The sequence below is a fragment of the Brassica napus genome, chromosome C2, assembly GCF_020379485.1.
Source record: "Brassica napus cultivar Da-Ae chromosome C2, Da-Ae, whole genome shotgun sequence".
Classification (NCBI taxonomy): domain Eukaryota; kingdom Viridiplantae; phylum Streptophyta; class Magnoliopsida; order Brassicales; family Brassicaceae; genus Brassica; species Brassica napus.
This window is the reverse complement of record NC_063445.1, coordinates 7,590,815-7,617,042: the sequence shown is the minus strand read 5'-3', so window position 1 is coordinate 7,617,042 and position 26,228 is coordinate 7,590,815. Positions and strand designations below refer to the sequence as shown.

Sequence of the window (26,228 nt, the reverse complement as noted above, 5' to 3'; positions counted from 1 at the left end):
GGAACAACAATTGACCACATAAAAGAATCGCCACTGTATAATGTATTTTTAAATTTATAGACATATAAATATAATCTTTTTTCTAGACATCATTTGAGAATTGATTTGCCACGTGTGTTTTTTACAATCATTGTCACAAAAAAATGTCTTCGCTACTAAAATTAATGACATGACTTATAACTATATATAAAATAGACAATTGCTTTAATGTTGATTTATATTTTTGATAAAATTTTAGAATATGGTAACAAATCATACATTGCATTTTTAATGTTGATTTATATTTTCGCTAAGCTTATTAAAATATGGTAATAACTCATATACCATCATTAAAATAAATATATTCAAATATGAAATTACAAATTTTGAAAATTTAGTAATAAAAAATTATAAATTTTAATCGTAAATCATTATTTTCTTTTATATATCTAATTTTTTTATAAATACTGTTTACTTTAATTTTTTTTAATATCACTTTTTATATCAAATTTTTATTAATTTTAAACAAGTTGATTTAATATATTTAACCAAAAGAAATAGACAGAAAACAAAAAATCTATCTCAGATTATAATTTTAAATATATACATATAAATTCTTAATAATTTAAAATAAACAAAATATTTTATCTTAATTTTTGTATAATTAAATCAAATTTATATTAAAATATTTATAAAAGTAATAAAATCTGCAATATTAATAAAATTTAATTTTTTAATTATAAATTATTTTAAAAAAATATTATTGCACATAGTGCAAGAAAACACCTGACATACATTATTTCAAAAGTGATTTGTCACATGTCCTCTCTACAATCACTTTCACAAAAAAATAATGTATGCTACTAAAATTGATGACATAGCTTATGACTAAATATGACATGAACAATTACGTTAATGTTAATTTATATTTTTGGTAAAAGTTTTAGAATATGGTACTAACTAATAAATTACATTTAGTGTTGATTTTTAATTTTAGTAAATTTTTCAGAATATGATAATAGCTCATTCATCATCAGTAAATAAATATATTCAAATATGACATTATAAATTTCAAAATAATATTAATTATATTTTCTATAGTTATAAAAAATTTATTACCAAAATTTTCAATTTTTTTTACGATTTGTTTTTAAAAATTATAAAGTGTTAATCATAATATCATTAGTTTCTTTTATATCTCTACAAATTTTATAAAATCACTGTTTAGTTTTAGTTTTTGATAATTATAAAATTTTATATCAATTTTTTTATTAATTTTATACAAGTTGATTTAATATATTCAACCAAAATAAATAGACAATTATAATTCTAAATATATACATATATTTTTTTTGTCAAACATATACATATATATATATATATATATATATATATATATATATTCTTAAATGTAATTTAAAATAAACAAAATTAATTTTTATCTTAATTTTATGTTTCATCAAATCAATTTATTTTAATATATTGGTAAGAAAATACTGAAATCTACAATATTAAAAAATATAATTTAAATTAAAAAAATTGATACTGCACAACAACCCCTAGTTCTAATAGAACTAGGTGTGTCAATTGGTTGGGCCACCCATGAGTTCACCCATTCAAAACAAACATGGGTTCACCCATTTCACTACTAATTTAGAACAAGTAGTGAAAAGTCAAAAACAAAACCAAACGATACGTACGAGTCGTCAAACAAAACCAAACGATACGTACGAGTCGTCAAACAAAACCAAACGATACGTACGAGTCGTCTTTCGGTGATATGCACATATATTACATTTCTAAGTTTCTAACCCCGTTACTATATAATTTGAAGCGTATGAAATTTAATGTTTAAAAAGATGGTTATTTCAAAAGGTGGTGAGGTCTCTAATAAATCCAAGAAGGGTTTACTGGTGAACAAAAGACAAGTAAGACTTCTCCACTACTTCCATGATGCGAACTTGCGAAGAACGTTGCCTCCTTTGATTCTGATTTTCTAACTTCGAGCAATCCATCGACTAAAACAGAAAGACATCAAATTTACCTCTCCATCAAGAACTGCATCTCTGTTCCTACTCTACAATTGTATTTGGCATCAAGAAACCATATTTTCTTCTCCTGTTCCTACTCTACAACTGTCTGGACTCACTTCTCTTCAGGATTTGGCATCAGTCCCCTATCGCCATCATGGGATGATATAGCTCACTCTCTCCTATCTCAATCGGGAAGCAGATATCAAATTTACCTCTCCATCCTGACTTGGCAAGCTACGATCTATGACATTTGGTGGGAGCGCAACGATCGGCTACACAGAGGCAATCATCGTCATCCTGATCTGCTCATCAAAAAGATCTCCTCCACCATCAAGAACCGCATCTCTGCTCTCAGGCCTGAACACAACTCCCTCGCCAGCGAATTGATCCAACTCTGGTTTGCTTTGTTCCCTACGTGATCGCCTTCTATCTCTCCCTGCTCTTTATTCCCGTGATCGCTAACTAGGGTTCTAACTAGTTCTTTGGCTTCGTTACTCTCGTTATGATCAGAAAGGGGGGGCGTTCATTAGTTTAATTTGGACTGCTCATTTGGGTTTTCTTAAGGCAATTAGGTTCTAATAGGTTTCTACTTAGTTTAATCAATTATGTATTAAAGTGGGCTATTACCACTTTTGCTACTATACTCTTTTTAATATTAATGAAAGAATTAGTTCAAAAAAAAAAAACAGAAAGACTAGTACAAATTTCTTAGACGTGTATATAGCTGTCATAGTTTGACACTCCATCGAACCAATCTTTATATAGCGATATATGATTTATAAGCAAACAATGCATGATTTGTTTAATCAGTTAGATGAAAACGCTTCCGATCAATCCAAATTCCAAAAGATGTTAGGAATGGGCACTATTTTATGATTGAGCATTTTTTTTGTTTCTATTGTAAACATATAAACAGATTTAAAAAATTAGATATAGTGTTAGAATCTCTGTTCCGGAACGCGCTAGGCGCTAGTTAGGCGGTTGGGTTGGACCTAGCGCCTAAAGAGAAAATCGGGGATTAATCAGAAATTATGCGGGGTGAAATTTTTATATTGTTTACTATGTTATAAAACATGTTAATCTTTAACTGTATATAACATCAATATATTTTCATGTTTAAGATTGTATAAAACACACAAATAGAATATATAAACTTAATATAGTGTAATTTTCATCAAAATTATGAATATCATGACCTATATATTTCAGTTGATTTTCTCGAGTTAGGTCACTTGAAAAATTGTTTGGCGTAAAGAACCTTTTACATATATGACTGTATTTTTTTTTCTTATTCTTTTATTATACGCTATAGAGTATTGTTTATAATCATTTACGGTTCACACAACTGTGTATTTTCAAAAAACATGCATATGGATCAAGCGGAGAAGTAGTACGTAAATTAAAGTCTACCAAATAAAAAGTAGTGAATTTGAGCGTACTGAACATGACAATATATATATTGAGTAGTGAATTTGAGCGTACTGAACATGACAATATATATATTGGTCGCACGAGAGAATGGACATGAATTGGTTAAAATCTTTATTATTATTGTAGACTCGAACTATAAGATGGCGAAGGATAAATAAGAAATCTTGAGAAAAGAAGAATCGTTTAAACTCTTATAGCCTTTTTATTATTTTCAAAATCCGATGTAATACCGATTCAAAATTGTTTATTTATCTTAATCATTGTGAACAATGTTTTGAATTTATAACGTCCGGATATTGACTTGCTTGATAAACTAGAATAATTAGTGAGAGGAAGAAATGAAATGGTGGATGTGAGAAATGAAAAGAACACTTTTGTTTTGAGTGATTTGGTTGCTGTTGGGTAAAAGCTTGACCTAAAAGAGATTGACACGATGGTGCTCAAAATGTTCAAACACATTACACAAGTGCATGTGTAAGTTAAGACCTTCATCTTCTCCGCCTGGTTCCTGCGTTCACCAGCGGTAGCGCGCCCTCGGCGTCACCGTCGGAATAATCTTTTGGTTTCCATTTTTGTTTTACGTTTCTGGCGACTGTTTTTTTATCATACTTCGGGGCTTCCTTTCCGGCATCGGTGGCAACCTCAGCATCGTATGGCTGGCTCTGACTCCGGCGTCATTACCTTCATCTACGGTGAAGACGGCCGGTTTATGTTTTTCGATTTCGAACGTTTCTCTTCACGTTGTAGTTGGGTTCCCCGGATTTCTAGATCTGTGGGACGTTCTTTTCTTTGTGGTTAGTAAATTGGTGTTGTGGATGAGCTCTCGACGGTGGTCGATTGAGCCTCTCTGAAGGATGGAGCTTCTGTTGTGTGTGAAGTTTCGGTCTCTTTGTGATGGGAGGTTTGGTGTTATAGAGGAGATCTCGACGTTGAGTCGATGTTCAGGCGATGAAGACTTTATGCCTGGATGATGGGTTCTTTGATGCGATCTTGTTTCATGCAGAGTCCGTTGGAGCGCTGAGTAGTTTCCGGCGAAGCTGCTCTAGTCGGTGCAGACGGTGGAGTACTTTCTACATGTGTCTTTTTTTCTTCGTTAGATTAACACGTGGATGAAGTTTCTTTTGTTGGGCCTTTGTTTTAGTTTTTGTTGTTGGGTTAGTTTGGGTTTGGGTTTGGGTTGTCCCTTTCTTTCGTCGTGGACCTTTGTACTTCAAAACTTTGTGTATAATAAAAACCAGATGGCATGTGTAAGTAAAGTATTTATAGATAATCAAAATGATATTTTTATTTTACTTCTGTTTTCTTCCTCGTGAAATCATTCTTCTATTCATCTATCATTAGTCTTTGTGAGAAAGTCTTTAGAAGCAAAGTAGTTCTCATCTTTTAATAATCCATTTCCTCTATCTTCTCAGTGCGCACCGACAACGTTTTTGACTTCAAAAACAAAAGTAGAACTCGTGTGTGAAAAGCAAGATTCTTTTTTTTTTCTCCATTTTCTTTCTGGTATGTGTTTATAATGTATTCCGTAATCATAACATCCAAATATTGCTTCCAAAAGGATCATACATATATCTTTTACAGATCTATTATTCTAAAACATGATTTTATTCTATTCAAAGAAATTATATAAAAATTAATCCAAAGATTTCTCGTTCTTAAAGTAACCTATGCAACTTAACTCGAAGTTACATGTTTCATGCAATAAAATATATGCACACGCATGGGACTATGTATAAAAATACAAAACCTATTTTCAAAGTTGTAGCGTGCATAAAGGGTTTGTTTTACTTTTTCTTGTTTAGAAAAATAAGAATGGAGATACTTAGACAGAGCCTTTTTCACATTGTAATGAACCGAGAAAGATGATGGTCGAAGAAGCAATATCATGCGTTGGCTTTTTTTTTGAAAATAAGCGTTGGCCTTTTTCACCCACCAAAATCTCATCTCCGATCACTTTTTTAGAATTTAAAACCTAAAATACTTTTAAACACTCTGGTTTACAAAATAAGAATCAATACATATACACACATTTTATTAAACTCACTGAAGCTATTAACGGGGACGGCGCTTGTACCGTAATTCGTTCTCGGCATGAACATAATCATGTAACCATTCACATTAACAATTCCTACTTCTGATACCTATGCTGCATGAATACCAATCAGATCTAATTTTTGCTCTAGCTGCTGCTACAATATGTTAAATTCGGTAGTTTTAATTTACTTTTAAAAATAGATATATCGAGGAGAAGGGAATGCGTAAAGAGAAAGGGAATAGAGAGAGCATGCGTTACCAATAGGGGCATCATGATTTTTGTGACCTTTAAGGTATTCTATTAATTAATTCAAGTATTTATCGATTAATTTATTACTCATTATGTTTTGTAAGATGTTTTAAAGAATTTTGATGTTTCAATATATAAAATGTTTTCATTTTTCTAGGTAACTTTTTACTTAATTAAAAATTGTGTAACCAATCATATTTGATAATTTATTTTTAATTAGTTGAATAACATTAATTTATAGTTTTAATGATACTTTTTAAACAAAACAATGATTTTTTTAATATGCGTGTTTTTACCTAAACATTTTATATTTAGGAACGGATAGAGTAGCTTACTAAAAAATATTAACAACTTTTACTAAAAAGTAGATATCATGATATCCATCACTACTAATAAGTTAACAGTTAATACTGTAAGATTTTTTTTGGTTAAAGTAATTAATATTGTAAGATATATCAAATATCGAAATATAATGATTTATTTTGAATGCTGTGAAAGTGAATATTGTGTATACTTAACATTGTTACAAAAATTTTGAATTTGTATATTATAATTTAAGGTTAGAGTTTTTGAAAATATATACTTCTTTGGAATAACTTGTTGTATTTTAATACGTTTGAGTTTTTTTTTTGAGAAAGGGGTTTTAATCTGTTTGTGTTCACTAATTGTTAACTAATATTTTCATTTGAATTTACTAGTCATTGATTATACATATATTTTTAAATCATGTAACTAAACAAAATCTTAATATTCTAATTATTATTCATCATACATTTAATCTCTTAATAGAAGTTATCTTTATACTTTATGATCAATATTTATAATATAGCTGGAGAACAAATGTGTCCAATATTTTGGACTAGTATTTTTATGGTATTTCCATATATACACGTACGCGTGTATTTTTAGCAACACATACCGGTGTCGTCTTTGTGTTATCGTTCATCTTAATATGTTACTTATATTTAAGTTAACGTATCATTTACATGATTTGCTAAAATGATATTTTATTCCAAAAAAAAAAAGAAAAATGTTCAGTTGTATTTCAGTTACTGAGTCGGTTAATCACGTTTTAAATTCAGTTATACTTTTTAACACAAATTCAATTATTCTTTAAAATACTTTTCAGTAAAGTAAAGGTAGTCAACGTTGAATTATAAATGTGAGAGATAACCACTGAAAGTAAGCTCAAATTTTATTCAAATCGAGTAAACGCATATAATATCACGTCTACTTTAAAAACGCGTATTGACTTTGTTTACCTTACACATTTGTATAACTGACTTTCCGGTAAAGATTCATACTAGAATCTAGCAACTGTTCACCTTTTGAAATGGAAAAATGTTAGTTATGTGAATCATGCAGTCTTTTGTTGTTTTCTTATCATCGCAAGATTTCTAAACCACTAGATATTTTCACATTTAAAATGTTTCTACCACCGCTAACATTTTTGTTTTGTGATAAATATTATTATCATCTATTTCCATCTAATAACTGTTAACTTCTTAAATTAAAAGGTGTAAGTATATGTAATATATCACGTGAATTTGCCATGGACATCTTATGAACAAAGTTACCTGTTTTAGACCCATGCAAATTACATGTTTCCTGTTGTTTATTTTATTATTTTTTGTTTCTAACATATATATGACGGAAAAATGCTGAATTCTGAAAAGTTGATAGTATGTGAAGAAATGTTGGATAAAGCCATGCTTCTAGATACAACTTTATTTTTAGAATCACAAAAAGTTTACTAATTAATCTTTTGTCATCTAAATGGTGGAATCAATTAAAAATGGTTGTAAAAGTAAGTCAATAATCTACACTAATTTAATAGGAATGAAAAAAAACGATTTTATAAAAAAAGAAACTAAAACTTAAACCGTTTTTCTTCACAAAGAAAAAAATATATATGCTAGACTCAGATTAACTGTTATGAATCCTCTGCCATACAAATTAAGGCGCTATATGGATTGGAGTCATGAACCAACATAAAAAAAAATCAATAAGAGTAATAGTAATACACATTCACAACTATTATTCTTTTTTTTTTCGGAAACTGGCCTCACAACTATTATTCATTTCAGCAACTACAAGTTTTGTAATTAAAAGTGACAAAAGCGAGTAAGTAATACTAGTATTCACTTTCTTCTATATATCCCTTTTCCTCTTTTAATTTTGAGTTTAATTTGTCTTCACTCCCCCTCCCACTTTCCATATTTACCTTTTTATCTTCAATTTGTTGGATCCAAAAGTAGTATTTTATTTTTATGATCCATTCAAAATTCCAATTTGTCTACTTCTCCCAATAATTAATTATTTTTAGATATTTTTCTCTCACACATTTAAATCAGAAAACGACTACCTTTTTTCTCCTTGACTTATAAAACCTATCAAAGGCCTTTTCATTTTTTCTGGCCGGTGGATGAGTTCAGGCAAATCTTATATATTTTCATTATCATTATCATTATCCCTTCCTCCCTTTTTTCTTCCTGATCAAGAAATTGAGGAACCACAGTTCACAAAACCTGTCTGAATAATTAACAACCCAACTCAAGGATTCCATCTTTATTTCATTCTTTGCCTTAAAAAAATAATAAAGATTCGATCTTTCCACTTTCTTTTTCCAATTTTTTAATTCCCACATATAATTGAAGAAAGAGAGACCAAGACAGAGTGGGGAAGTTAACAAGAAACGATGAGAGCTGGCTTAAGTACGATCCAACAGACTCTGACGCCGGAAGCCGCCACCGTTTTAAACCAATCAATATCAGAGGCGGCGCGTCGCAACCACGGCCAAACTACACCCCTCCACGTCGCAGCCACTCTTCTCGCTTCACCCTCTGGTTTTCTCCGACGAGCTTGCATCCGATCCCACCCCAACTCTTCACACCCTCTCCAGTGCCGAGCCCTCGAGCTCTGCTTCAGCGTGGCCCTCGAGCGTCTCCCCACCGCGACAGCCACTCCGGGAAACGACCCGCCGATCTCCAACGCGCTTATGGCGGCGCTGAAGCGAGCGCAAGCTCACCAGCGGCGCGGGTATCCGGAGCAGCAGCATCAGCCGCTGCTGGCGGTTAAAGTGGAGCTGGAGCAGCTCGTTATATCGATACTGGATGATCCGAGCGTGAGCCGGGTTATGCGGGAGGCTAGCTTCTCAAGTCCCGCGGTTAAAGCGACGATAGAGAAGTCGTTGAGTAACAACAATACGACGCCGAGTCCAAGCGTTTTGATGACGCGGAACACGTATCAGCAGAACACGTCTAAGGCGCAACCAGGGGTGAGTAAAAACGACGACGTTGGGCGGGTGATGGATATATTGAGTCGGGGGAAGAAGAAGAACCCGGTTTTAGTCGGAGAGTCGGAGCCGGGTCGGGTCGTTCGCGAGGTCCTTAAGAGAATTGAGAGCGGTGAAGCAGCAGCGAAGAAGGTTGTTAATTTCGAGGAGATTGGTACGGACAAGGCGGTGAGGATCGGGGAGCTTGACGGGTTGCTGGAGACCCGGATTAAGAATTCGGATCCTGGAGGCGGCGGAGGTGTGATTCTGAATCTTGGAGACTTGAAGTGGCTCGTGGAGCAACCGAGCTCGACGGTAGGGGGGACGGCGGTGGCGGAGCTGCGGAGGCTTCTGGAGAAGTACGAAGGAAGGCTCTGGTTTGTAGGAACCGCGACGTGCGAGACTTATTTAAGATGTCAAGTTTATCATCCATCGATGGAGAACGATTGGGATCTCCAAGCTGTGTCGCTGGCTGCCAAAGCTCCGGCCACCGGAGTTTTTCCCAGGTGAGTGATGCTAAAAAAAAAAAGATCTCAGCTTTATGTTTAAATTCATATTTTGATTATAATTTATTCTCATTAGGCTTGGGAACAATTTGGGATCGTCGGCTCAATCATTCACGCCGTTGAAGAGCTTCGTACCTCCGAACAGGACACTGAAGTGTTGTCCGGAGTGTTCACAGAGTTACGAGCGAGAGCTCTCTGAAATTGATTCATTGTCTCAAGAGGTTAAAACAGAAGTAACTCAGCCGAAACAGTTGCCACAATGGCTATTGAGTGCTAAACCGGTTAGTTTACGGTCTATGATATGATTACAGGACTAATCACTAATCAGATAGATAATTGTCTCGGTTACATGTCAGTTCGTAATGTTTTCGGTTCAATTTTTTTTTTTAAATAGCAGGCAAAGATTGAAGAAGTGCAGAAGAAATGGAATGAAGCGTGTGTGCGTCTTCATCCTAGCTTTCACAACAAGAGCGAGAGGATCGTTCCGGTTCCGGTTCCGATTCCGATTCCTATACCGTTGACAACAAGCGCCTATAGTCCCAACATGCTTCTACGTCAGCCGTTTCAGCCTAAGTTCCAGCCCAACAGAGAGTTGCGTGAGAGGGTACCCTTGAAACCTATGAGCTCTTTACTGCCAGAACAAGCCAAGAAGAAGATCAGTCCTCCCGGGAGCACGGTTCAGACCGATCTTGTTCTTGGACGGACAGAGGTTTTGGAGAAGGAAGGGGACGTGCAAGTAAGAGACTTCCTCGGCTGCATAACCTCCGAATCAGTCCCTAACAACGACAAGATCAGTGTGTCTAATCTCGAAAACTCTCTAGACATTGATTTGTTCAAGAAGCTTCTGAAAGGAATGACAGAGAAAGTCTGGTGGCAGCACGACGCAGCCTCCGCGGTAGCCGCCACCGTCAGTCAATGCAAGCTAGGGAACGGGAAACGGCGCGGTGTTCTATCAAAGGGAGACGTGTGGTTACTCTTCTCAGGACCAGACAGAGTTGGTAAAAGAAAAATGGTCTCTGCTTTATCTTCTCTCGTATACGGCACCAGTCCTATCGCAATCCAGCTCGGGTCGAGACAGGACGGTGGAGATGTGAGTCATCATCACAACAACCTCCGTGGTAAAACCGTGCTGGATAGGATCGCGGAAACGGTTAAGAGGAGTCCGTTCTCTGTTATCTTGCTTGAAGATATCGACGAAGCTGATATGTTACTGCGCGGAAGCATCAGAAGGGCGATGGATAGAGGGAGGATAGCTGATTCTCACGGCCGTGAGATCAGTTTAGGTAACGTTATCTTTGTTATGACAGCCAGCTGGCATCTTTCTACGAAAACGTGTTTCCTTGATAGTGAAACGAAGCTTCGAGACTTGGCGAGTGAAAGCTGGAGTTTGAGATTGTCTATGCGGGGGAAACGTAAAGCTAGCTGGCTGTTTAGTAGCGAGGACGAGAGGGTGACGAGTAAACCGAAGAGAGAACACGGTTCCGGTTTATCATTTGATCTAAACCAAGCTGCTGATACAACAACGGACAATACTAGCGATCTAACGACGGATAACGATCAAGAAGAGCAAGGTTTTAGCGGGAAGTTGTCTTTACAATGCGTGCCGTTTACGTTTCACGAGCTGGTGAGCCGCGTAGACGATGCGGTGGCGTTCAGGGCGGTTGATTTCGGAGCGGTGAGACGGAGGATCTCGGATACGTTGTCGGAGAGGTTCGCGGCGGTGGTGGGCGAGTCTTTATCGATGGAAGTGGAGGACAAGGCGCTTCAGAGAATCTTGAGCGGTGTGTGGTTAGGGAGGATGGAGTTTGTAGAGGATGGATTTAATCATCCCGCAAGGCCCAAAGAATAGAAGGCCTGGCCCAGACCAAGGAAAGCGATGGCTCGAATAATCGGCTTAATTCGGTTGGTTACTCGGCTTGTCTCTACAGTATCTCGAGTCGAGCGACGCCGACCAAGAGGCATCCGGCTCAGCGACCGCTCGGATGGATGCGGGCCTCTCGGCCCAATAAGGAAGGCCCACGAAGACGACTTAAGCTAGGTCAAGAACGACACATCAGAGGACTATATAAGGGGAAGGAACAGAAACGAGAAGGGGATCCGAAATCATCTGACTAACACTTGGCGGCTAGATTAGGGTTTTCACCTTTGCTTCATCTTGCCGTTATTTGTACTTTTCCGGTAGCTCTTCGAGTTGCCGGCTTCTCTTCTGTCGCATTCTCTTTACATCTCTTGTAACCGATTGAACGTCTCCTCCGACCATAATAAAACGTCTTTGTTAAACCCACATCCTTTTATTACCGTTTTCCGATCAAACAGTTGGCGCCCACCGTGGGGCTTTTTAGCAAAGTAACGTTAGTACTATGGTTGTCAGCAACGACAGTTCTTCGTCTGGCGAGGAGCGCGAAGCCCTCGAGGTGATGCCGGCTCCCGAGGTAACACCTACGCCTACACCAGTAACTCCGCTACCCCCTCCTGCGTCCATGGAAACCATCCTGGCACGCCTCGCCCTGCAAGAAGCGGCGCAGAAGGCGGCGGTCGACCAAATCACAGCGATAGCAAAAATACTCGCCCCTATCGCTGCAAACGCCGAAGCTTCAACGGCGCAGTACCGTCGACACCTGTTCGCCACTGAACGAACCACCAACATAGCACCTGCGCGGGATAACAATTACCAGAGCATCGGTAACAGCAACCAGAGCGCCGGTAACGACATCAACGCAGACACCGCAAGCGAGCTAGCCGCGTTGAAACAGTCGGTCCTCGACATCAACTCAAAGATCCACCAGGTGACGACCTCGGCGCCCCAAATCGAGCACGTACTCGCGGAATCTCTTCGCACACCCTTCACGCAAAGGGTCACCGGCGTACGGCTCCAGAAGATGGAGAAACTTCGTCTTCCAACCTTCAAGGGTCTCTCCGACCCTTCTACTCATGTTACGTCCTTCAACATAGCGATGCGACGCGCAAATCTGACCGACGAAGACAAAGACGCCGGCTTTTGCCAACTCTTTGTCGAAACCCTAGAGGGACCGGCCCTTACTTGGTTCACAGGCCTCAGAGAAAACTCCGTCGATTGTTTCCACGACCTCTCGACGGCCTTCCTGAAGAATTATATCATGTTCACCAACCAAGAAACGACCGTGTCCGACCTGTGGAACCTCACTCATACCAGCGGCCAAAGCCTCCGCGACTTCATGGAAAAGTTCAAGGCTATCGTCTCGAAAGTTGATATTCCTGATCCTATCGCTGTCGAGTCTCTGATGAATACCTTGCACGTTGACTCCACATTCCGTCAGGATCTCTACCGATACCCGACGAAATCTGTGTCTGACGCCATCGCTCGCTCAAACAACTTCATCCGCATGGAAGAAGACACAAGAGCAAAGTTTGCAAAAGAAGCAGCAGCGAAACAGCGACCCGCCCGAACAAACGACACCCGCCCTGAGCCCCGCCAGCACTCCTCCGGTGGAAACACCACTCAGAAGCGAGGCTACGTTAGCTCGGTCGACGACGAGGAATCGCCAAAGACAGCAGCCGTCACTCGAGAGAAAGCCTGGAACCACTGGGATCGAGACTCCGCCTCGAAGCAAACAAAGTCGTCCGAACCAGCGAGTTCAAACTCTGAGGAGCCAAAGAAATGGTGCCTCTACCACAAAAGGGATTCCCATGATACGAAAGAGTGCAAAGTCCTCATCGGGCAATTTTTCGACGGAATTACCAACGGGACAATTCAAATGCCCACCTCTCCAACGACACCGAAAAACACCAAAAGTTGGAGTAAGAACAAGGAGAAGAAGGCACAGAAGTCTCAGCAGAACACGGCCCCTAGCGAGGAAAGAGCGAGCCCTGAGCGCACTACTGTCAACAACGTCGGCCCCGCCAACGACTCATCAGAAGACGAACATCCGCGTCGCCGGCGACGAGTGGAAGTCATACTCTCTCGCCCTTGTGACTCTTCTGACGACGACTCCTCGACAATGCAATCAGATTTACGCGACAAACTGAACAGCAAAGTCGAGCAATCTCTCACTTCCCCGACAACAGATAAAGACCTGCGCGCACTATTGAAGCGAAAGAGCGCTACAAACGAACACGTGGGAAGCGCCGACCTCCGCACAACCATCTCAAAATTTAGCGCCAGGAGAATAGGTGAAGACGGCGACCTTCGCGACCAGCTCAATTCAAAGGCCGATGACCTGCGAATCCAACTAAACCGTTCGAAGAAGTCCGATCTGCGACGACGTCTCGAGTCAAAAAAGAAAAAGCCCGCGGAAGCTCCTCAGTTCGAGAACACAACCGACGATTTAAGGAAGCAACTCGAATCATTGCGAGCTACCCGCACGCCAAACATTAGCGTCATAATGGGAGGATCGCCTCCTTGCGGCGATTCAGTTCGAGCCGTCAAAGACTATAAGCGACAAGCCACCACTTCCAAGAAGTGGCCACTTCCAGTCGAAAATGATCACCAGATCACTTTTTCGGCACTAGATACCAAGGGTATCCACATGCCGCACAACGACCCCCTCCTCGTCGATCTCGACATCGGAGAGTGCCTAGTCGCGAAAGTACTTATCGATACAGGCAGCTCAGTCGATCTCATCTTCCGCGACACACTCGATAAAATGGGAGTCGATTTAAGAGATATGAAGCCTTCCTCTCGCACACTCACCGGCTTCAACGGAGCCTCGGAGCAAATGATCGGAACAATTCGTCTCCCAGTATACGCAGGTGGTATAACCCGTACCGTCAAGTTCTCCGTCATCCGAGCCAAAGCACCATACAATGCCATCCTCGGAACACCATGGTTGCATTCCATGAAAGCCGTTCCCTCGACGTACCATCAATGCGTCAAGTTTCCCGGCAAAGACGGAAAAACACAGACGATACGGGGAGATCAACAAGCCGCGAGAGAACTGCTGATTGCAACTGTAAAGATGCAGCAACAGGCTTCCCTCGTCAACTCCGTCAGCAAACCACTCCACAAGATATACCCCCAGAAAGAGGAAGTTCGAGAAGTCGCAATTGATGAATCCGACCCAACAAAAATCATCCGAGTGGGCGTATACCTGTCCGACGACTTATGTTCAAAGATCATCTCTTTCATCAAAGACAACGCTTCAACGTTCGCCTGGAAGACCTCCGACATGAAGGGGATCGACCCCGCAGTTACATCCCATGAACTGCACGTCGACCCCACGTTCAAACCCATCCGACAGAAGCGACGCAAACTCGGTCCGGAAAGATCTAAAGCAGTGAACGACGAAGTCGACAGGCTCCTCGACGCGGGTTTTATTACAGAAGTCCGATACCCCGAGTGGTTAGCCAACCCGGTCGTCGTCAAGAAGAAGAACGGCAAATGGCGCATATGCGTCGATTTCACGGACCTCAACAAGGCGTGCCCAAAGGATAGTTACCCACTCCCTCACATCGATCGTCTCGTCGAGTCAACCGCTGGCAACGAACTCTTAACCTTCATGGACGCTTTCTCAGGCTACAACCAGATCCTGATGCATCCCGACGATCGCGAGAAGACGGCATTCATCACCGACAGAGGGACCTATTGCTACAAGGTGATGCCCTTCGGGCTAAAGAACGCCGGTGCGACCTACCAGCGACTCGTTAATCGAATGTTCGCTGACCAACTTGGCAATACCATGGAAGTGTATATCGACGATATGCTAGTCAAATCACTCAAGGCCGACGACCACCTCAATAACTTGCGCGACTGCTTCAAGATCTTGAACGACTATGGGATGAAGCTCAACCCGGCCAAATGTACCTTCGGTGTCACTTCCGGAGAATTCCTCGGCTACATCGTTACTCAGCGAGGAATAGAAGCCAACCCCAAGCAGATCTCAGCGATTCTCGACCTTCCAAGCCCGAAAAACAGCCGCGAAGTGCAGCGACTAACGGGACGCATCGCAGCTCTCAACAGGTTCATCTCGCGATCGACCGACAAGTGTCTTCCCTTCTACGAGCTACTAAGGGGAAACAAAAGGTTCCTCTGGGATGAAAAATGCGAGGAGGCGTTCAATCAACTCAAGCATTATCTCACGACCCCACCCGTTCTATCAAAGCCAGAAGCCGGCGACACACTGTCTCTCTACATCGCCGTTACATCCTCCGCCGTCAGCAGCGTATTAATTCGAGAAGACAGGGGAGAACAAAAACCAATCTTTTACACAAGTAAAAGAATGACGGAGCCCGAGACGAGATATCCAACACTAGAAAAAATGGCCCTGGCCGTCGTCACCTCGGCAAGAAAATTGCGACCCTACTTCCAGTCGCACACGATCGAAGTACTGTCCAACCAACCACTCAGAACGGTTCTGCAGAATACCAACCAATCGGGACGGTTGACCAAATGGGCGATGGAGCTAAGCGAACATGATATCGTTTACAAAAATCGAACAGCAGCAAAGTCACAAGTCCTTGCCGACTTCTTGATCGAATTGACGCCAGAGCTGGAACAAGACCTCATCCTACCAAACGTAAACTGGATCCTCCACGTCGACGGGTCATCCACGAGTAAAGGATCAGGAGCAGGAGTGCAATTGCAATCACCAACAGGAGAACTAATCCGGCAGTCGTTCAGCTTCGGCTTCGCGGCATCAAACAACGAAGCTGAGTACGAATCCCTCATCGCGGGGCTCCGTCTCGCCAAGGCGGTGAAAGCAAAGCGAATCAGCGCTTACTGCGATTCTCAACTCGTCGTAAGCCAGTACCTCGGTGATTACGACGTCCGCAACGACAGGATGGACGCCTACCTCAAACTCGTCCAAGACCTCACGCGAGACTTCGAGTTCTTCGAACTCACGAAGGTTCCTCGCGGAGAAAATGTTTGTGCCGACGCCCTCGCCGCTCTGGGAAGCAAGTTACACGACCAGGTCAAAAGGACAATCCCGATCCATAAAATCGAGAAACCGAGCATCGATACGAAGGCAGAACAGGCCGCGATTATAGCAGCGATCAACGACGCGATGGACATTGACGAAGTAGAATCCCCCTCGCCAGATGATCACTCAACAGATTGGCGCAAGGAACTCATCGATTACCTCGCGGAGGGTTTACTGCCCGTCGAAAAATGGGATGCCCGGCGACTGAAAAGACGCAGCACGCACTACGTCGTCCTAGACGGAGAACTACACCGATGGACTGCATCAAAGGTACTACTCAAATGTATCGCCGGCGACGAGACGAGACTCGTCATGGCCGAGACACACGAAGGAGCAGCAGGCAACCACTCGGGCGGGCGAGCTCTCGCACTAAAAGTTAAAAACCTCGGATTCTACTGGCCAACCATGAATGCCGATTGCGAGACATACGCGCGCAAGTGCGATAAGTGCCAGCGCCACGCCAAAACCATACACAGCCCAACGGAGTTTCTCCACACCTTGACTGCTCCATATCCATTTATGAGATGGGGAATGGACATCATTGGTCCAATGCCGGCATCTCGACAAAAGAAGTTCATCCTGGTCCTCACTGACTACTTCACCAAATGGGTTGAAGCCGAAGCCTATGCCAGCATAACCGACAAGGAGGTACAACACTTCGTCTGGAAGAACATAATCTGCCGACACGGGCTCCCATACGAGATAATCACGGACAATGGTTCGCAATTCATCTCGCATCACTTCAAGGGCTTCTGCGACAGATGGCGCATACGACTCAACATGTCGACGCCGAGAAACCCGCAAAGTAATGGTCAAGCCGAATCGACGAACAAGACCATCATCGACGGTCTGAAGAAACGACTCGACTTAAAGAAAGGATGCTGGGCAGACGAACTAGATGGTGTCCTGTGGTCCCATAGAACCACTCCTCGCGGAGCGACGAAAACTACGCCCTTCTCAATGGCCTACGGCATCGAGGCGATGGCTCCCGCAGAAGTGAACGTGACGAGCCTACGCCGGTCGCGAATGCCACAGAACGCTGAAATCAACCGCGACATGCTCCTAGATGCACTCGACGATATCGAGGAAAAGCGCGACCAAGCGCTACTCCGCATCCAGAATTACCAGCATCAAATCGAGAGCTATTACAACAAAAAGGTCAAGTCGCGCCCTCTCGAAATGGGCAACCTCGTCTTAAGAAAGGTCTTCGAAAACACTAAGGAGTGGAAGGCCGGCAAGCTCGGAGCCAACTGGGAGGGACCATACAAGATAGTCGAAGTCATCAAACCAGGAGTATACCGCCTCGAGACTTCGACAGGCGAAGCAGTACCGAGAGCCTGGAACTCCAAACATCTCCGCCTTTTCCACCCTTAGCCTGGAAACACAAACCCGAGTGAATGCGCCACAAAGGCCACTTTCACTCGCAATCTACTAATCGAGTAAAAGCGCCATAAAGGCCGCTTTTACCCAAAAAAAAAAAAAAAAAAAAAAAAAAAAAAAAAAAAAAAAAAAAATCGAGTGAATGCGCCACAAAGGCCACTTTCACTCGCAATCTAAGAACTACGAATGGCTTGATTCCCGCAAAGGGATACGTAGGCAGCCCAAAGAAAAAGGGTCCAGCCGAAATAAAAAAAAATATATAAAAAACCTCCCCGAGGAATCGATCTCCGAAGCAGACGATCACTTAAGCGATGCCTACTCGAGCACGCCCCGGCTCCTCGAACAAACGTATCGGCACTCGCATCCCACGATTGAATACGTCCTGATCAGACATGTATTCACGGGATCGACCGCGTTGCGACCTAAACCAACACGGCCGAGACAATGACTCCGATTCATCCTATAATTAACTAAGTAAGGTCTGGCCAACCAAACGCTTGAAAATTACATTGGGATCGACTCGGAACCGTCAAAGTCGAAAACTCTTAATTAACAATTTAAACTCAAAATGGCAAACGGTCGCGACTCAAAGAGGTCAATCGAGACAAAGTCATAACAAGTTTAAAATTATAATGATTCGACATCTCGAACAACATTTACACCGAACAAGCAGAGTCACTTCAAATCTTGAGAAGTCACGATTTTGATAGACAAATCTAAAGTAAATCAGTCCAAATCACCAAAAGAGTTCGAGATAGCGAGAAAACAGCAAAACAAAAGCCTCGAGGGCAAAGGTTCAAAAAAAAAACTACAACAATGAGTCATATAAGACTCAAAAGAAAACAACATACAAGAGACGCTAATCCTCTCGGTCGCTCTCACGATCGTTGAGGGCAGAAAGCTCCGAAGCCCTGACACTCGACTCGCGAGCAACCTCCTCATTACCTCGACGAGACCCTTCAGCCGAAGTATCCGAGAGCACGAGGACAGGACCACCGTCTTCAGCAGCATTGGTCCCCCGATTAGGCGTCTCCCCCTCAAACGCAGCCGAAGAACCCTCTACAAAAGGCGTCGGCTCGTCGCGGCGCCCGTCGATTGGATCAGAGGGCGGAGTAACAAGATTTGCTGCGGTCTCTGGGTCGATCAGACCGACATTGGACCCGTAGGGATCAAGACTCGCCAAAATACGAGCATCCACAAACTGGGAATCCAATATAAGAGGAGAAAGCGTGAGATCCACCTCGGGTATCTCACCAACCTCGAGCTCCTCGGCCTCCTGCTCGTATTTTTTCTCTTGCTCCGCGAAAAGATCGATCGTGGCTTGCAGGATGTCGCTCCCAGCCCTCTTCAAGGCTTCGAGGCATTTTCTGGTCCCAAAAGCTTGGCTATGAAGCAACCGAGCCTTGTCGTAAAGGCTTCGACGTTCCTCTCGGGAGCGAATCCTGGCGAAGCGACGGTTAGCCTTTGCAGACATCTCGGCCTCAACCCTTCCTCGTTCCTTTGTCACTTCCAAGATCCTGGAATCTCTAAGGCGCTTCATCTCTCTTTCATGAGATGCAGCGAGCGAAGCTTTCTCGCCCTCGAGCTCAGCGTTCTTCTGCTCGAGTTCATGGATAATCCCGCGAGATGCCACCAAGTCGGCCTTGAGTTCGTCCCTTCGAGCCATCGCACGAGTGACCATCCCGTTGAGCCTCTCGACGTTAGCCTTTGATGTACTCAGCTGACGAGCAGAAGCTTCCTCCTTCTCCGCGTGTTCCTTCTTGGCCAGCTCAAGTTCAGTCGAGACTCCTTTCAGGGCAGTGTCGTACTTATCAATCACGACGTTCATCGCGCCGTCTCCCTAGACGAACAAGAAGATAAAAATCATAAGAGAAAGAGAAAGAGACAACAAGTAATGCAACAAGAAGGGGAAGAGGTCGAAGTGTTTACCAGCAGCTTTGCCCTCGCAGCCTCCTCGTATTCATCCCCGAAGATGAGGTCCCTCACGGCAGGAAGGGATTTTGCCCTCCCTCTAAGCTGACGAAGAAGCTCCCCGCACTTCTCGGGAACGTACGCCAGAGGGGCCGGCCCCTCGTAGTGGAAAGAGACCTTATCCGGAAAGTTAATCCCGGGAGCCCTCCTCAAGATAGCAGAGCCGCGAGGAGACGTGCCGGTCTGAACGGCCCCCGCCCCAGTGATAGCCGGAGTCTCCTCGCTAGGAAGCGTCAGAACAGGAGATCGCACGTCATCGTCGATCTCGTCGTTGTGCCTTCTCACCAAAAGCGGCGACTCACCACTATCTTCGTCGGAACCGTCCGGGATGGCGGCGTTAAGGGAAGCCTCAGATCCATCTGCTTCCCTCGCATCATCTCGCTCTCTCGAGACTTCGGCCTCAGAAACCTCCTCTTCAGGCCGAGTTTCTTCGTCTTCCTCCTCAGTACCAGTCGGCTCCTCGGGGCCCTCCGATTGAGCCTCAACAGACCTCTTGGTCTTCTTCCTCTTCTTCTTCTTCTTCTGAAGATCACCGGAAGGGGGGACGCCGCTCGCCTCCTCGGCGTTCTCCTCGGCTTCCGAGACACCCCTCTTCCTCTTCCTACTTTTCTTCGCAGTCGCAGCACCGGAAGGAGGAACCTCGCTAGCGCGAGGGACAGCCGTCGAGGGCCCGCCCCCGCTAGTCAGTCCTAGTTGAACGGCAAGCATCGCGCTCAAGTCTGGAAGAGTTCCCATTCTCTTTGCCTCGTTGACTTGTTTCTGGATATCTCTCGGAAAAATTTCCAGCCTCTTCGCGCGAATAGGAAGAACTGTTGGAAGATCTGACCTCCACCCTCCTGAAAACACAAGGCAGAGAGGTTAGCACGCGACAAGCAAGCCATACGGCCAAAAAAAAATATATACAAGAAACGGCGAGAGAACGCACTTCGAGCAATCCGATCTTTAAGCTCGTAGGTCTTCTCGACGGTGATCTCAGACCAACGGTAGATTCTAAGCAAAGCGACGGCTTGAACGCTCTTCAAGAAATCTTCGGGATAGACGGGGGACGTAGGATGGCCAACTGCGAACAAAAGAAAAGGAGAATCTCATTAGGAACAACAAAGTCAGACGTAGTTCGCGACAAGGTACTCTACCACAGGATCGATTCCAAAGAACCCGATAGTCCTCCTGAGGAGGCTCCTCGAAAGCCGAGACGTCGGATTTAAGAAAGAAGTAAGAGCGCTGCCAATTCTGCGTCTTGTTCGGATGACCGGCGCATACATTACAGTTTGGTCGCATTTTCACCGAGTAGGTTCCGTCCTTCATATCGGTTATCGAGGTCATCTCCTCGAAAGATCTGACGCTCATCGGCATATCGATCTGCTCCGCTAAAATCGATAAGGTGACGGCCAGTCGCAACGAGCCGTTCAACAGTTGGCTAATCGCGATGTCTCGCCGCCTAGCGTACGCAGTGATCAGTCGCGGGATCGGGAACCAACAGCGAGTGTCCTCCTGGAAGTAAGACTCGTATACCGTCTGATATCCGATCGGAGGAGACCAAGGTCTCTGCTCTTTCGTGGGGATAAGGAAAGTTACGCCCGTAGCGCCCTTGGATCGAAGAACCTTCTTCACGCTCCTCGGGGTAGATTTAGTCTCTTCTACACCCTCCCAGTCTTGACCAGCCACGAAGGCAGGGCGAAGCAAGTTGGGTAGAAGCCTCGGAAGCTCCTCGAAAATCCCGTCAGGATAGAAGGTCGTTGGGACTAACTCAGCTTCGGGATCGTCATTCTCAGGAGGATCGCCCTCCATAGGGCGAGCTCTCAAAGTAACCGAGTCGACAGGCGTCGCCCCGCTCTGCCCGTCTCTCGCGCAATCCGTCGCGTCGCTAACAGCGACGTTCTCATTCCCTTCCCTCGCAAGCCTCGTAGCATCTGCGACCAGAAGCCTTTGGGAACGAGATAAATTGGCGGTGTCCATCATCGCCGCATGGTGGGCAGATTCCAGATCCCCGAGACGACCTCCGTCGGGATTCCTTGCCGGCGTCGATGTCGCCGCGACCGATTTCCCTTTTTGTTGCCTCGATAATCTCGGAACCGATGACATAGTGGAGATCGCGTCGAATGAAGGTTACAACACTTAGAGAGATAAAGGAAGGAGAGAGAAAGTACCTTTGATCGCGGAGGAAACTTGAAGAAATGAAAGGGGATCCACGTATTTATAAGGAGAAGAGAGGGAGGAGTTCGAGGCATCATCATTAGGTCTATTCGGGCCTAAATGGGCCTCGAAATTCCCCCTAAATATCCAGCGGACCCTCGCGGCGTTTCAACTCCCCGAGACACTCGTGAAGGGAAAAAGAGGAAAGGTTCGAGGTGTCATTATTAAACCTAAATGGGCCTAAACGGGCCTCGAATTTCCCCCAAAAAACCCCATCGACTCCCGCGACTTTCCGGCTTCTTATCTTAATTAACCAAACGGTTATCCTAAGATCGATTAAACCGGTGAATTAGCCGGGATTTGCCGATCAAAATCTGAGAGCCTGAGACTCAACGACCCCGAGAGAAGGCACTACCGCAGCCTTCCCGCGACTCGTCAACCCATCGTTTCAAACTCCCGACAGGACTACTATTCTTTCGAACCTTCGAGTTCCAGAATCCATCATGAGCTTGTCGACTCTCCGCTCACCGATGGACTGGGGGGACTTACTGTAGAGGATGGATTTAATCATCCCGCAAGGCCCAAAGAATAGAAGGCCTGGCCCAGACCAAGGAAAGCGATGGCTCGAATAATCGGCTTAATTCGGTTGGTTACTCGGCTTGTCTCTACAGTATCTCGAGTCGAGCGACGCCGACCAAGAGGCATCCGGCTCAGCGACCGCTCGGATGGATGCGGGCCTCTCGGCCCAATAAGGAAGGCCCACGAAGACGACTTAAGCTAGGTCAAGAACGACACATCAGAGGACTATATAAGGGGAAGGAACAGAAACGAGAAGGGGATCCGAAATCATCTGACTAACACTTGGCGGCTAGATTAGGGTTTTCACCTTTGCTTCATCTTGCCGTTATTTGTACTTTTCCGGTAGCTCTTCGAGTTGCCGGCTTCTCTTCTGTCGCATTCTCTTTACATCTCTTGTAACCGATTGAACGTCTCCTCCGACCATAATAAAACGTCTTTGTTAAACCCACATCCTTTTATTACCGTTTTCCGATCAAACAGAGTTGGAGGAGTGGATTGAGAAGGTGATTGTTCCGGTTCTGAGTCAGCTTAAGGCTCGAGTGTCGTCTTCTGGTAGTTATGGTGATCGTACGGTTGCTCGGCTCGAGCTAGATGAAGGTTCCGGTGAACGGAGCGGCGGTGATATACTGCCGACGAGTGTTACGTTGGCAATGTGAGTGAGTTTTGAGACTGAGGAAGGGCAGAGATGTAAATATGTCTCAACTGGTTTTGGCAGGTGGAAAGGGAAACAGTTAGGGGTAAAAACAGTTAAAGATGTTTATAGTTCCACAGTCTAGTTTTTGTGTTGATGTAAGGAGGGGGTGATAGCAATTATATATATTTATTTGATTAATAAAGTTGAATTATTTTTTGTAGTCAATTAAAAGAAAATCTTAATAAGGTTAGATGCGTGAAACAATTGCTTTGCCTTTAGTCTGCATTCATACCCAGGGGACCATTGATTCTCGAGTTAAGCAGGATCTAAAAATATTTCTGATTGCAAAAAGGTCTGCAATTTATTAAGGTTTCTTGTATTTTTCTGAACAAAATGAAAAGAATGTAAAGGAAAGAGACAAAAATGGAATCAAAAATGAAAAAAGTTTTTCAGTGGTATAATTTTTTTGAAGAAAGTTTTCGTGTTGTTGATATAACAAAAGTTTCCAGAAAAAAAGAAAGATGAACATTGCATGTGTTTCGTCGTTTAATTATGTATTTATATTCTTATTCCATTATTGTTTGCATTTTGACCTTTTCCTCATCTTCTTTTTTCCTTTCATTTCTCCAGTTACAAATTAGATTATTACTTTATCTTTAGAGCTAACCTGTTACAACTACAAAAAGGTATGACGCAGAGCAGAAGTCTCACAGATTCAATACTTTTTGATTAAATAAGTCTGAATATACGATCTAACGTATCAATGGTTAATTCTTAATTGTTTGTTTGCGTTGAGATAAGATGAGGTCATAATGTTTAGTACCTTAATATATTAAAGAAATAACATAGTAATAGTACTAAACATGACCTTTTCCTTATTGTATCTTCCTTGATTTAAATAAGCAGAGAGATTAACTTGCCTAACAGACGTTTTACTTTTTTTGGCACTTTCAAGTCTAAACCGATTCTCACCGATCTGATTAGATTAATAGATGTGTGATTTTACTAAAATGTAATATTGGGGCACACTCCAGCATTTCTAATAACACATGCGACACCAAACATTTAAAACTTAAATTCAAAAGCAAACACCAAGTTTCAACAAGATCCTGAGAGAACAAAGGATAACACAACAGCCTAAAAGAGACGAGACGACGAAGGTTAACATTACATAAGCACCAATTCTTTGAAGTCTTGAGACGCATAAATAAAACATCATTTCTTAACGAAGTGAGCCTTGATGGATCGAACAACATCTCCTTCACGTAGAATCTCACATATGATCACATCTCCGGGCTTCGCATGGTTTCTGTGATAGATTTCTTGCCACGGGTAAACGACAACACGATCTTTCCAGTTTCCGATCTTTCCCTCTAATTCACCAAATCCATCGATGAACTTGATCGTGCCATCAAACTTCAAGTCATAGTCTTTTATTACTTGCATAGCAATCACCTGCAAGCAACAGATACAAAAAAAAAAACAAAATATTTAATACAAAAATGATAAGAATAGAAATACAAAGCTGATCAAGATGGAAGATCATTTACCAACATACGCCTACACGACGACGAAGTTGCAATAAAACAAGGGTTCTTGGGATCATCAAGATACATTTCCGGATCACCAATGGATTGAGCACGTATCCTTTGCGAAGAACTTCCTGATAAAATAATAATACTCTGTTCAATATTTTATGTTATTTCGATGAAAACATAAACAAAGACTTAGAAAAAAAAAAAAAAAAAAAAAAAGAAAACATAAACAAAGATAGGTTGTGTTTTTACCTCTCTCTAAAGTTCTATGAGCTTTGTTAACTTCACAAACCGTTTTATCAGCATCGTACTCTTCGTCGCTACTTCCCAAAGAAAGAGAAATGATCATGTTCTGATCATAATCTTCTTCTTTCTTCTCATTACCATCATCACCAGCTGTTTTATCCTCATCATCATCATCTGAAATGTCTTGTATTGTGACAGGAGCTTTTGGCTTCACAGGGAGCCCACCCCTGAAAATGCTAACCATGAAGCTTCGGGAACCATCGTAAGAGAACTGCAGAAAGTCTCCGTCGATGGGATCATTCTCTGCAATGAACGTAGACCAGCCATCTCCGAAGCTAATCTCCTCCTCTGGACTTATTGCCCATTTGACGGCCCAGAAGTTTCCTTCTGGCTTCCTGAGAACCGCTGTCTGAGGGAGAGGCGTTGGGTAGTACTGTCTGTAATCACTTGGGAGTACCTACAAAATTTACAAAATGACAAAAAAAAAAATCAAATGCTCCACTTAGTGACAAAGAGGTATCAAGAACAGAGGAATCGTAATATATAGCCCTAAGAGACCGAACACATGATAACCAAACAAACCCTAAGAGAGCAAACATAACCAGACCCTATGAACCAGGAACATAACCAACTTCAAATAAATCAGAAACAGACAAAAACCCTAAGAGATCCGTTAACAGAACCCAAATAGATGTCGAACCAAGAAGAGAGAGGAGTCACATTAAGAGCTAAAACAGAGCAGTGAAACACACAAACAAGCCACCAGTAATCTCGTTAAAACCATCTAACATTATTCTACAGGTTCGCAACAAACGTAATTTGCAAAAGAAAGTTACAGATCTTTTTCATAAAAAGAAAAAAAAAAAAAACAAAGAGAGAAAAGGTTATATTACCAAACGTTGAGAAAGAGAGAGATCTTGAGAGTTGTAGATTATGAGGAAATCTGGGTAGGGAGTAAAAACCATCTTCTTCGCTTCAGTGCAAGTCTCGATGTATGAGATGAAGAACCTGTAAGGTAAGCCTGCTTTATTTGGAATCTTGAAGCTTGATTTTGTAGAAGTACATACAAACAACAACACACAGGGTGTAGCGTGAGTGTGTGTGTGTATAAAGTCATCAAGATAGTGAGACTAGTTGCTCAAAAAGAGAGAGAGAGGGTGAGACTTAACATTACCGAAATGCCCCTGACTGGTCAAGTAGTCATGGCCAGCTTAAGTCGTCATAGTCGTAAAGCATTTATTTTGTAACGTCATCTCTGAATAAGAGCGGATATATTTGCAATTTTGCAGAGAGTTGTACCAGGGAATCCCATAATGGAATTTGTACAAAATATAAGAGAACTCGAAT

General features: G+C 42.7%; 3 protein-coding genes across 6 annotated transcripts; 1 reads left to right on the top strand and 2 right to left on the bottom strand.

The window, feature by feature from the left end:
* The first annotated feature begins 8,131 nt into the window (after positions 1-8,131).
* On the top strand, positions 8,132-23,320 carry LOC106431417 (protein SUPPRESSOR OF MAX2 1). Of its 3 annotated transcripts, none has more exons than XM_048747087.1 (4): positions 8,132-9,507; positions 9,584-9,788; positions 9,905-11,311; positions 22,949-23,320. In XM_048747087.1, exons 1-4 carry the CDS (start codon positions 8,426-8,428, stop codon positions 23,120-23,122), a joined length of 2,868 nt encoding a protein of 955 aa, XP_048603044.1. In that variant the 5' UTR covers positions 8,132-8,425; the 3' UTR covers positions 23,123-23,320. The 3 variants fall into 3 exon arrangements, with proteins under 3 accessions (XP_048603044.1, XP_048603042.1, XP_048603043.1); XM_048747085.1 differs by having other exon boundaries at positions 9,902-11,311; XM_048747086.1 differs by having other exon boundaries at positions 9,902-11,314; positions 22,952-23,320.
* On the bottom strand, positions 18,520-20,537 carry LOC125581509 (meiosis-specific protein ASY2-like). Its single transcript, XM_048747088.1, has 2 exons — positions 19,713-20,537; positions 18,520-19,623 (listed from the first exon to the last, which is right to left on the bottom strand). The coding sequence occupies exons 1-2, from the start codon at positions 20,487-20,489 to the stop codon at positions 18,643-18,645; spliced, it is 1,758 nt and encodes a 585-aa protein (XP_048603045.1). The 5' UTR covers positions 20,490-20,537; the 3' UTR covers positions 18,520-18,642.
* An 830-nt stretch (positions 23,321-24,150) lies between the features above and the next one.
* On the bottom strand, positions 24,151-26,228 carry LOC106431404 (B3 domain-containing protein At5g57720). 2 transcript variants are annotated; one of them, XM_022695875.2, is made up of 5 exons: positions 26,056-26,228; positions 25,775-25,925; positions 24,888-25,338; positions 24,651-24,763; positions 24,151-24,555 (listed from the first exon to the last, which is right to left on the bottom strand). In XM_022695875.2, exons 2-5 carry the CDS (start codon positions 25,844-25,846, stop codon positions 24,316-24,318), a joined length of 876 nt encoding a protein of 291 aa, XP_022551596.1. In that variant the 5' UTR covers positions 25,847-25,925; positions 26,056-26,228; the 3' UTR covers positions 24,151-24,315. The 2 variants fall into 2 exon arrangements, with proteins under 2 accessions (XP_022551596.1, XP_013727657.1); XM_013872203.3 differs by lacking the exon at positions 26,056-26,228 and having other exon boundaries at positions 25,775-25,977.